Raw genomic sequence first — 12347 nt, forward strand, 5'->3', positions numbered from 1 at the left:
CGGCCAGCGAGACGAGCTGCCTGCTTGGGAAGACGGTTCTTGCGTTTAGAGTCGCCCGGGGCTCCTGTCCTCGACCTGTCGGTCCAGGATGGAACCCGAGGAGCGGGCGGCCGCTTTGGCGATGGCTACGGGGCCTCCGACGGAACGACTTCAGGTAACAATAACAATAACAGTGGCAGCGGGCCCGGCCAAACGTCTCTCTCAGATATTGACCCTTTAACGCTCGCGGTGAGCGGGGCCCAGCGGTTATCCCGCGTTACACACAAGGAACCTGAGGCGCAGGTCGGCGCGCGCTGCCTGGCCCCGCTGCTAAGGGCGAGGTCGGAATTCGCACCCGGGCCCAGCAGTCCCCCAGTGCGCATGCTCAGTTGGTCGTCTGGCGGCTACCCTACCCGCCTTCCCGAAGGCCGAACCCTGCGTCGATGGGTACTGGGTGCTGTCGGCTGAGGATGCTCTGATGCATGGAGTCGGCACAGGGCCCGGCTCCGCGCAGCCCAGGCCTGGGGACGGGGCACTACGGGGAGGGAGAGGGGACGGAGAGGGCTCTGCGCACCCCGTTAGTGGGGCGGAACGGCAGCCAGGCCCCTCTCGAACACCCCGCCGGGCTGTGGGGGCAGCCACGCAGGGCAGCCAGTGCTTGCAGGACCCTGCGGGCAGGCCCCCATCCACAGCCTCAGCGGTTCCGGGCACCCTGGCCGCTGCTCGTGTCCTTCTTAAAGTGGTTTTTCTCCACGTTGGCGTAATTCCTGAAGCTCGTAGCTTTAAACTTAGGTGTGTCCTGTCCTTTTTCTTTTTTTTTTTTTTTCTCCCTGTCTTGTCATCCTCACCTGAAGATATGTGTATTGATCTTAGAAAGGAAGGGAGAGAGCGAAACCTACATCAGGTGCCTCCTGTACACGCCCCGGCTGGGGATTGAACCCGCAATCTTGTGGTGTGCAGACGGTGCTTGAACCAGCTGACCCACCTGGCTAGGGGACTCCCTGTCCTGTTGTTGTTGTTGTTGTTGTTGTTGTTGTTGTTGTTGAGAGGGGTTGGCATCGTTTCCGACTTGGTACGCGCAGTGTGACTCTCCGTCGTCTTAGATACGCGTGCTTTAGGACGTGTGTTTCAGATCGGCAGGAAAATGCCACCATCTCTTAGTTTGCTTTGGCTCGGGGCGGTGGGGCAGGGAGTGAGCAGTCTCAGAGGAAGTCAAGAGTTGGACCAGAGGTCAAGCAGCAAAAACAGGTTGTTTTCAGAACGCTTGCGGGGGAAAGAAAGAGACTTCATTGTAGAGTCAGGCTTCAGTTCTGAACCCAGCAGGAAAACGGGGCTTTATAACGGGCGGAAGAAAGGGGCTGCTTGCTGACGCAGGCCAGGGGGTCAGGTTACCAAATGACCGTGGGAGATGAGAACTTTGAAAAAGATGTGAGTAGTGATCATATATGGAGGATGGGAATCCCAGCTAAACTGACCTGAGAGTATTTTTGAGAAAACTAGGTGACGTGCAAATGGACGCAGAAACTTAGACGTCAAGGCTTAGATGAAAAGAGCGTTCAGAGGCGCTAAAGTTTGGTCAAGGAGAGAGCCTTTATCAGCAGTAAGAGAGGCTTAGGAGGAAGTTTATTCGTTATCTGTGGCTGGGTAACAAAGGACCAAAAAAATAGTGACCTAAAACAATAATAAATACCTCACAGTTTCTTTCTTTTTTTTTTTTTAAGTTTTTATGTAATTATTTTTAGAGAGAGGGGAAGAGAGGGAGAAACAGAGGGAGAGAAACATCAGTATGTGAGAGAAACGTCAATCAGTTGCCTTTCACACACCTCCAGCCGGAGGGACCTGGCCCACACCCAGGCATGCGCCCTGACCAGGGGACCTTTGCTTTGCCGGAAGGCACCCAACCCACTGAGCCACATCAGTCAGGGCACCTCACAGTTTCTGATGATGGGGGTCCTGCCCTGGGCTTCTGACATTACGGTCAGGGTATCAGTCTGGATTGCTGTCCCTTGGGACTTGACTGGGTCTGGAGGGTCCACCTCCGTGATGGCTCAGTCAAGCGACAGGTGGCAGGAGGCCTTAGTTCTTTCCCATGTGGGTGTCTCTGGAGCGGCTTCGGTGTCCTTGCAATGAGGCGTCTGGCTTCCCCTTGAGTGACTGATCCAGGAAAGGGCCCGGTGGAAGCCACAATGCCTTTTGTGACCTGAGGTCACAATTCCCACTCTGACATTTCCACAAGAATTCCTACTCTGTCAGTCTCCTATCAGTTACGGGAGTCAAACCTACTTGGTATAGGAGGGGACCACAGAAGAACTGGGGATGATGGGGGGGCATTTTGGAGGCAAAAAGCAGAGTGGAGGGTGTGTTAGCGTCATGTAATTGCTGTAATACTACCACACACTTGGTGGCTTAAAACAACACACATTGATTCTTACATTCTGGAGGGCAGACGTCTGAGATTAGTGTCATTGGACTGAAATCAGGGTGTGGGAAGAGCCACCCTGCCTGTCCAGACTCTAGTGGGGAATCCATCTCCGCACCGTTGCTGCTGGCGGAGAGGGCTGTAGACCCTGCCCTCCTTGGCTGCTGGCCCTTTGCCCGTCTTCAGAGCCAGCAGCGTAGCGTCTTGCCTTAGTGATCATACTGCCTTCTGTCCTCTGTAATGAAGTGTCCCTCTGCCTTCCCCTTAGAAGCACATTTATTACTGCATTTAGGGCCCACGTGGATAATCCAGGATAATCTCACCATCTTAAAATCCTTAAACACATCCACACACTCCTTTTTGTCATTCATGGTAACATTCAGAGGTTCCTGGAATTAAGAACCAGATATACTTGGGGGTCATTATTCAGCCAACTATAGTCAGGTTAAGGGGGTCACCTGTATCTAGTGGTGAGGAGTCATTCAGGTATTTTAAGCAGGAATGGCATGGGTTTGAGAAAAATCAGTCAATAGTATGAGGGTGAGAGTAGGAGAGATACTGAGAACCGAAGCACTAGAGGGAGGAGGCTGGGTGCCGGCCGATGCCAGGGTGGCCTGGTCAGATTGGGAGAGCATGTGGGTCTGACGCCTCCCATCCCTCCAGGCCCCAGCCGTGCAGAGCAAGAGGGGGGCTGCCGGGGGCTGATGTGGGGCAGCCAGGACAGTCATGAGACAGCAAGGAGTGGCCTCCTGCTAGAATCCCAGGAGGAGACATGAGGAACTCATGTGAGAGGTCTGGTGGCCTAGACGGACCAGTGGTCAGTGCATCCAGTGCCTGGGCTCTCACTGGCAACCCGTGCAGAATGGGTGATGGCGGGCAGGGGCAGGAGGCGCGGGGAGCGTGTGTCAGGGTTGAAGGACCTTTGGAATGGGAGGTGAGGAGAGCCAGGCAGGAGGAGAGGCCTCTGTTCCCAGTCAGAAGGTTCTGCATGTTTTCTGCATAATTTTTGTCAGAGCCACATGCCACCCTGTACTATAATTTCTTTAATATTAAAAAAAAAAGTACTTGTGTTTTTCTTTTTTAAAAAAATATTTTATTTATTTTTTAGAGAGAGGAGAAGGGAGGGAGACAGGGAGAAAAATATTGATCTGTGAGAGAAACATTGGTTGCCTCTCTCATGCCCCCAACCGGGACCTGGACTGCAACCTAGGTGTGCGCCCTGACTGCAAATCAAGCCAGCGACCCCAAGGCTTTACTTGTGCCTTTTCTTTTCTTTTTTTTTTTTTTTTTTTTAAGAATATACTCTTTTAAAAATGAGGTATTTGAGCCATGGCTGGGTGGCTCAGTTGGTTGGAGCATCATCCCATGCACCAAAAGGTTGCAGGTTTGATCCCAGTCAGGACACATACCTAGGTTGCGGGTTTGGTCCCGTTGGGTATGTACAGGAGGCAACTGATCGATGTTCCTCTCCCTCCCTTCCTCTCTAAAAACCAGTAAACATATACTTGAGTGAGGAATAATAAAAAATAAAATTGAGGCATTTGATACATGATTTCGATTTGCATTTTTGTTTTTGCATCTTTTCTTGTGATTATTTACTACTTTTTTTGTATTTCCTTTGATATCTTTTATATTTCCTTTGTTTTATTTAGGTTGCCTTTATTATTGATTTACAAGAGTTCTTTGTATCTTCTGGATACAAGTCTTTTATCAGATATGTGATTTGTAGTTATTATCTCCCATTATGTGGGTGTCTTTTCATTAGAGTGTCCTTTGGGGCACAAAAGTTTTTAATTTTGATTAAGTTCAATTTATTTACTGCTAGTGCTTTGGAGAACCCATTTTAAGGATTGTTTGCCAAATCCAAAGTTATGAAGATTTATCCGTATGTTTTCTTCTAAGAGTTTAATAGTTTCAGCTTTTACATTTAAGTTTTTAATACATTTTGAGGTTTTTTTAATATATGGTGTGAGGTAGGGGACTGACTTTATTCTTTTGCATATGACTGTCCGATTGTCTTGTAGGAAGTGTTTTAGAGCCATTTAGTCCCTTTCATAGATAAGAGTCAAGGAAGTAGATAGACATGGGTTCCTGCTCGTGCGTCCTGAAGAGGAAGTGACAGAGCCAGGACTCTGATCCAGAAGTATCCAACTTTTGACTGTAGCCACAGCCAGTCCACAAAAAAGTTCTGTTTGTAGGACACATTTCTCCTCACCAGAGATGGGTCGTTCTACCCACTTGGGGCCTGTATTTCCCTCTGATCAGTTGTCTCTGAGTCCCAGCTGCCCCTTCAGACAGGACATATATTAGCTGTCCCCTCCAGTGTCACCTCTCACAGATTAAATACCCTGGGAGGCTCTTACACTGGCCCACTTCAGTCACTTGTGAGCCTGTGCCGTCCCTGAAGGTAGGTGAGTTTCTCTTAACTGTACAACCTTCTTTTCAGATAGCATGACAAACCTTGCTTTGAATCTGAGGACGAGTGTATCAGTTAACTGTAGCTGTGTAACAAACGATCCCAAACCTCGTGCTTGGAAACAGTAACCATTTCCATAGCCCACAGATCTACAAGTCAGCAGTGGAGAGAGGCCTCTGTCAGCACCCTCACCTGTCTGAAGTCGGTTGTAGGTTAGTTGTGGGGCGGCTTTGGTCGTGTCTGGATGCCCTCACATGTCTTCTCTGCATAACCCACACCTACAGGCCGCAGCCCAGCAGGTGCCCGACGCGTCTTGGCTCACGTTGCCCGGAACCTGTACTCTCTCAGGACACTGGCCTATGCGTCTTCTCCTTCCCCATTCCTCTTCCTCTTCCTGAAAACTCTGATGGGGGAAATCCCTCTGATTGAGCATGTGTGTGATATTTCAGGAGCCAGTGACCTTCCGGGATGTGGCTGTGGACTTCACTCGGGAGGAGTGGGGGCAGCTGGGCCCTGCCCAGAGGACCCTGTATCGTGACGTGATGCTGGAGACCTTTGGGCATCTGCTCTCTGTGGGTAAGACCCGCTTCCCACGCTGAGGGGCAGATTCCTGCAGTCGCTTATCCTTCATGGCTTACAGGTTGTAGGGCCCCTGGTGTGAGGACTTGACTTGGGGCTGGGGATCAGGGACCTTGGGTTCTCCTTTTCTGTGGAACACGCGGGCACGGGGGTGTCTGCCCTTTTCTCGCCCCTGCAGAGCCTTCGCCATGTTGTGAGATGTCCCCGTGTCCTCATGGTCAGGAGTAGGGGTGCAGGCTGGGCTGGTTCTTTCCAGCCAGAGCAGAACCCCACATTCTCTGTTTTTACCTGTTTTCAGGGCCTGAGCTTCCCAAACCCGAGGTCATCTCCCAGCTGGAGCAAGGAGCCGAGCTGTGGATGGTGGAGAGAGGAATTGCCCAGGGACACTGTCCTGGTGAGAACCCGCTAGGTGTGGTGTGTTGGGGTCCTGAGGCCATCTGCAGATCCAGTGATCACAGCAAAAGATTAAGGGGAAAGTCAGAAAAAGGGAAAGGTGGGTGGGGCAAAGTCCAGAGGAATCCAGGCTCAAAGACACTCCCCCAGTGGGGCTGAGTCTATGCTGGTTGTTGCAGCAGCCAAAGAAAACGGGTTCCCCTTCACCTCACTGCACTGTAAGAGGGGAGCCTGACTGTGCCCAGAGGATTTGGCGCAGGGGGCTCCCCTACACTGTCCTAAAGACAAGGGCACCTCAGCTTGTAGGTGGCTTGTCTGACTTAGATTTTCTAAAACCGATCTGCTCATCTGCCCCACCCCCAGCCTGCCGCTTCCGTGCCCCATTCAGTGTCTGTGTCCCCAGCTCCTGAGGGCAGGGCTTTCCATCTTTGGGGTCACTGTTTTATCCCCCACATCTGGGGCCATATGGTAAACATTGTGGGCTTAGTGGGCTGCGTGCAATCTCTGTATTTGTTTTCTATCACAGTTCTAACAAATTACTATGAACATAGCAGCTTAAAACAACACACATTTGTTAACTCACGGTTCTGTCAGCCTGACCCAACTGGTTTGTCTGCTCAGGGCCAAAGGTAAGGTGTCAGCCAGGCTGTGGGTGGGAGCCGTACAGAGAAGCTTAGGAAAACTCCACTCCCGGGCATCCAGGCTCCACCAGGTTGTTGGCAGAATTCACTCTGTGTCCTAAGACTGAGGTTTCTGTGTTCATCCGAGAGTTGTTCTCAGCTCTGAAAGGCACCTGCACTCCCTCACTGAGGCCCCCTGTGCAGCCGCCTCTTCTCCTACCTCCCTCTTTTGCTCACAGACATTAAGGAGATTGTTTTGGACCCACCCAGATAACCCAGGATCATGTCCCTGTTTTACAGTCAGCTGATGAGTGACTCTCATGTCACCTACAGAACCTCTTTACAGCAGTGCCTACATGAATGAACAGCCAAGGGACAGTGTCGGAATTCTGCCTGTCTGTGTCACATATTTTTCTCTACAGCCCTTTAAAAACATAAAAACCTGATCACTTAAGTTATGTAATGTCTAATCACTGGGTTGTATACCTGAAACTAATGTAATATTGTGCGTAAACTGTAATTGAAAAATAAAAAACTAAAGTTAAAAAAAAAAATCCTCCCCCACACACATAAAACCCATCTGTAGCTGGGGTGCTTCCGTTTCTGGCCCCTGACCTAGGCCTGAACCTGGCCCATGGCAGGTGCTCAGGAAGTGTCTGTGGAGAGGATGAACTAATGAAGCTGTGTTTGCAGACAGGGCAGTTGGTGTTGACGTAAAAGCAGAGCTGACATCTGCCTGGAGGCAGAGCAGCTAGTTGGGAAGTGGGCTCAAGCTGTCAGAGGCCAGTCCCCTCTTCACGGTTTTCCTGCCAACCTCTCAGAACTCTGGTTTCTTTCAGGCTGGCAGCCTGGACCTGAAAGCCAAGGGCCACCCGCAGAGCAGGGCCCTCTCACGGAGGAGCTGTCTTGCATCACAGAAAGAAGAGGCTTCCTGGGGGGCGCTGCCGGTCCCACCATCCGAGGGGAAGGCCAGGTCAAGGCACCTGAGAAGGGCCAGGATAGTTCGAGGCACTTGGAACTTTGCCTTGAGGAAGCACCCGTTCAAGATAGAAGCTATGAAAGTCGCAGCCTTGGGGAAAGCTGTGTCCCAAGTTCACACCTAAACCTGCCTCCAGAGATTCCTCGGAGAGAATATTCCTGTACTTCGAACTCACAGGTTGCCGAGTCGGAGGGTCACTCAGACTCGGTCCGTCAGCAGACAGGCTCTTCCGGGGAGCAGCCGTGTGACAGTGGGAACTGCAGTGCAGGGTCTGGTGTGGCTGTTCCGGCGGCGGAGCTCACTCCAGGCCCCGTGCAGGAGAAACCCTACAAGTGCGCAGACTGCGGGAAGTCCTTCAACCACAACGCGCACCTCACCGTGCACCGGAGGATCCACACGGGGGAGAGACCTTACATGTGCAAGGAGTGCGGGAAAGCCTTCAGCCAGAACTCCTCGCTGGTGCAGCATGAGCGCATCCACACAGGAGACAAGCCCTACAAGTGCGCGGAGTGTGGGAAGTCCTTCTGCCACAGCACGCACCTCACCGTGCACCGGAGGATCCACACTGGCGAGAAGCCCTACGCGTGCCAGGACTGCGGGAGGGCCTTCAATCAGAACTCCTCGCTGGGCCGCCACAAGCGGACCCACACCGGTGAGAAGCCGTACACCTGCAGCGTGTGTGGCAAGTCCTTCTCACGGACCACGTGCCTGTTCCTACACCTGCGGACTCACACTGAAGAGCGGCCCTATGAGTGCAACCACTGCGGCAAGGGCTTCCGGCATAGCTCCTCGCTGGCGCAGCACCAACGCAAGCATGCTGGGGAGAAACCCTACGAATGCCGCCAGAGGCTGATCTTTGCGCAGGCAGCCGCTCTCACCAAGCACGAGTGGGCCTGCGACCCGCCTGGGAATCCAGGGGAGAGGGCTCAGCGGAGCGACCGGCCCTTCAAGTGCGGTCAGTGCGGCAAGTGTTTCATCCAGAGCTCGCACCTCATCCGGCATCAGGTGACTCACACCAGAGAGGAGCCTCGTGGGCGGAACCGGCGGCGGAGGGAGCAGCCCCTGGGTCGCAGCTCCCATCAGCATGTGCTGGCAGGTGAGAACCCTGGGGGCGGGCCGAAGGGAGGACAGCCGGCGAGCAGGGCACTTGCCCTCTTTGACATCCACGAAATCATGCAAGAGAAAAACCCGGTGCACGTTATCGGGGTAGAAGAAACTTCCGTGGGCACCTCCGTGTTACTGAACGTCAGAGACTCCACATAGGGAAAAACTCTACAAATGACTGAACCACAGGTACAGACGTGTAACTCCACATGGGGTGTTCACCGACAGGGGCGCTAGGGATAAGAAGGCCCAGGGCAACCTCCGACTTCCTATGAAAGATGCTTCCCACACACCTTAGATTGGTAGTCCTCAGATCTATCAAGCTTGGTGCCCCCTTTAACATAGATATTTTGTACTGTTCCCTCTGTGACCCTGAAATGAATTCAAACATAACGTCAAAAAAGTCAACCTACAGCTCTGTTTTGTAAAGGATAATTAAAAGTAATTTATGATGGAGTAACGCGTACTGAGTTGGTGCAGAGTCTCTCCGTGACTAGGCCATTAACGCTGGAGACCCAGTACTGTCTGCTGGTTGTCGTCTGGTGCACAGGGTCTGGGGTTGGCCATGGAAATTCTGTGAGGGGCATTCCTGTATGGGATACGGTTTTTCAGTGGTGACTTAACTGTTGGAAAAGTTTTGAGCAAAACAAAATGCCATTGCATTTCTGGAAAATTCTGTATAAAATTCTCAGCATGCAGGAATGAATGTGTGTTTACATGTGAAGTTGACTGAGGGTCTAAGTTCACACAACTAGGTTGTTTCATACATATACACACGGTCTCCAGGGGCCCGTCTGCATTTCACAGACATCAGAGCAGTTTGGCTCCCACTCACCCGTCAGCCATTCTCATGCCCAAATCAAACACAAAGAAGTCCTGTGAAACTCCACGACCTTCTGTTGGGGCGTCATGGCCCCTGTGAAAACCATTTCAACAGCCGGTGTTACTCTAAGCCTGAGGTTCTCAATCAGGGAGGTTTTGTGTCTCAGGAGATGTTCCATGATGTCTGGAGACATTCTTGTTTGTCATGGCTGGCAGAAGGGAGGGATGCCACTGACATCTAGTGGATTCGGGCCAGCAGTGCCGTTTCTACATCCTGTAATGCCCGAGATAGGCCCCTTGGCAGGATTCTCTGGACCCACACATGCCAAGGTAGAGACACTTCCCAGCACTACAGCCGACGTTTTCCAAAATGTAAACTGGTTGATCGGGCCTATGTACAACAGTCTTCGTTTGACATTTGATTTTAACAAATGGTATCATTAGCTAGTTAATGCACAATGTGGTTTTTAGTTTGTATTTTTTTTTACTAAAATTTTACTATCTTGCAGTATTCATAATTGGTGTGGAAAAAAGGAAAAGAATCCACTTATTTTTCTGAGTAATCCAAAATATGGACATTATATTTTCACTGGTACCCCTACCTGCCAAGGATTCTTTTCACATTGGTCCTGGAAATCATGTCATTTCATCCATTTTTCTGAACATATCTCTACAAAGCAAGAATTTAAAATATATATACATATATATTTTATATATATTATGTATCCCTGTTGGTCCATGGGAACAAAACCGTATTCATAATCACACTGAGCCGTTTTGCCTTATTCACAGTGTTGATGTTGTGTGGAGAGTGGATGACAGTGCTGGGGCCTCAGCGTGAGTGAGGGCAGTGGTCCCGAGGTGGTGGCTTGTAGTCTTCCTCGCTGGGCATGGCAATAAAGAAAAAAAAGGCTCACTTCATTTAGCAGTATCTGCGATGGAGCAGGAAAAATGATCAATTTTATGAAATCTCAAGTAAAACTACATAGCTATTACCACATCTAGGCAGAATAGCAGTAGTTCCTCAATATATAATCAAATGTCTAGTGTTCAGAAATTCTCGATTGCCTCATGAATTGTTTTGTCTTGTACTTGGTTTGTTCTAATCAGGATATAAACAAGACTCACACAGTGAGTGCATTTGGTTGATTTTTGTAGATCTCTTTTAACCTGTAGGTAGGCCTCCCCTCTTTTTTTCTCATCTGAGGATATGTTTTTTGATTTTTGGAGGGAGAGGGAGAGAAACATTAATGTGAGAAACATCAATCTGTTGCCTTCTGTATGCATCTGACTGGGGATCAAATTCACAATCTTCTGGTGTTCCGGATGATGCTCTAATGAACTGAGCCACCCAGTCAGGGCCTCCCCTCTTTATTTTTTAGTCTTTTATTTGTTCTGGGACAAAAAAAATGCGTTGCCCCCTCCAGCCTGCCCATCAGACAGACACTCCTTGCTTTGGCCTGGTGGAATGCCTTCTGATGTGGCATCACACCACTGGGTGTGCTTGGGCACCTTGTGAATTGTGTGGTTCGCACCTTGGATGGGATCTCTGCCGGAGGTCCCAGCTGTCAGTGCCAGGTAAAGTGAGACTTCTGAGAAAATGATTTGTTACTCTATGATACAGGACATGCTAACATGACCGTTAATGTCCACAATTGCAAACTTTGCCTCAATCACCTTACTGCTTTTCTCCAGTTTTAAACCCAAGGAAAGCCAAGCTCTCTGATCTTTGTCCATGCTGTTCACATAAAGAACATTGTGATTGAGGTGTGATCCTTGGTGTCTCATAGCCCACGGTGTATAAAAATAAAGGATTTAAATCTGCCTGCTTTCTAACCTATATTGGAGCAAAAGCCAACCAGTCTCATGTTCCATTATACAGACATTACCTTTTTTCTTTGTTGTGGCCACTGGTTGGGTGTTGTCCTGTACCTCAAAAGGTTGCGGGGTCAATTCGCAGTGTGGGCACATGCCTGGGTTGTGGGTTCCATCCCAGGTCTGGTGGGGGGGGGAGAACAACTGACCCATGTTTTTTTCTCCCCCTCTCAAGAATCAGTGGGACTATGGCCGTCCTTGTTAGTGTAGTGGTGAGTATCCCCATCTGTCATGTGGGAGACTGGGGTTCATTTCCCCGTCGGGGAGGCACCTGCTGTTCTGCCTTAGCTGGTAGCTGGTGTGGCTCAGTGAATTGAGCGCCATCCTGGGAATCAAAGGGTCACCAGTTCCATTCCCAGTGTAGGGCACATGCCCGCGTTGCAGGCCAGGTCCCCAGCAGGGGGCGCACGAAATGCAACCACACGTTGATGTTTCTCTCTTCCCCTCTCTAAATAAAAATAAAATGAAAAAACCCTTAAATAAAAAGAATCAATGGGAATATACCCTCAGGTGAGGATTTTAAAAAGTTGCATACTCTAGAGACGTGAATGCCACTACTTGCACAGAAACCAGTGTCTTGCGTGAAAAGTTCTTTGAAGGCAGAAGTGATTGTATTCCAGAAACACCACTCATATTGTAATAGAAAGACTCAGCTACTAGATATCCTCTGAACCAACAACTGGACACGACTATTTTTGGGTCAAGGCATTAGTATCTTGAATCTATATGTGTTAAATATCACTGTAATTTCATCAAGGAGAACCTATACCTAACATATATTCTGCTGATCAACAAAGCACTAATTTAACCAGTGAAAATCCATATCAGACATTCAGGATGCTACTTAGCAAATGCCTGGTGTGTTTCGAAGACATGAATACAGAACTTGTAGTCACATCTGAGACGGCTTTTCTGATACATATGTGCCACATATCTCTAGACCATGAATTCTTGATTAAGTATCTAGACTCTATGTGTAACTCCTTTAAGCCAACACATTTATAGGATGGTATCTTTGTTGAAGTTCTTAAAAGTAAATTACAGACATCTTAAAACAATGCACTATGCACTGCTTATATAGTGCAATTTAGCACATTAGAAAATGGAATTAGCTTCTGGATTCCTGGAGGTAAGAGGTGAAAGTGAAAGCCTTAAGTTGAA

The 12347-nt window shown here is 49.7% G+C and overlaps 1 protein-coding gene across 1 annotated transcript; it reads left to right on the forward strand.

Annotated features, from left to right (window-relative positions):
• On the forward strand, positions 1-8984 carry ZNF8 (zinc finger protein 8). The gene is made up of 4 exons (XM_054567821.1): positions 1-154; positions 5264-5390; positions 5692-5787; positions 7246-8984. Exons 1-4 carry the CDS (start codon positions 89-91, stop codon positions 8646-8648), a joined length of 1692 nt encoding a protein of 563 aa, XP_054423796.1. The 5' UTR covers positions 1-88; the 3' UTR covers positions 8649-8984.
• The last annotated feature ends 3363 nt before the right edge of the window (positions 8985-12347 follow it).

The sequence above is a fragment of the Pteronotus mesoamericanus genome, unplaced genomic scaffold (genome assembly GCF_021234165.1).
Source record: "Pteronotus mesoamericanus isolate MK-2021 breed Mesoamerican mustached bat unplaced genomic scaffold, CSHL_Meso_final contig_199, whole genome shotgun sequence".
Taxonomy (NCBI): Eukaryota; Metazoa; Chordata; class Mammalia; order Chiroptera; family Mormoopidae; genus Pteronotus; species Pteronotus mesoamericanus.

Coding starts and splice junctions, on each gene's coding strand:
- ZNF8 (XM_054567821.1), top strand. CDS start 89: ATGGAACCCGAGGAGCGGGCGGCCGCTTTGGCGATGGCTACGGGGCCT. Junction 155..5,263: donor CTCCGACGGAACGACTTCAG/GTAACAATAACA, acceptor GTGATATTTCAG/GAGCCAGTGACCTTCCGGGA. Junction 5,391..5,691: donor TGGGCATCTGCTCTCTGTGG/GTAAGACCCGCT, acceptor ACCTGTTTTCAG/GGCCTGAGCTTCCCAAACCC.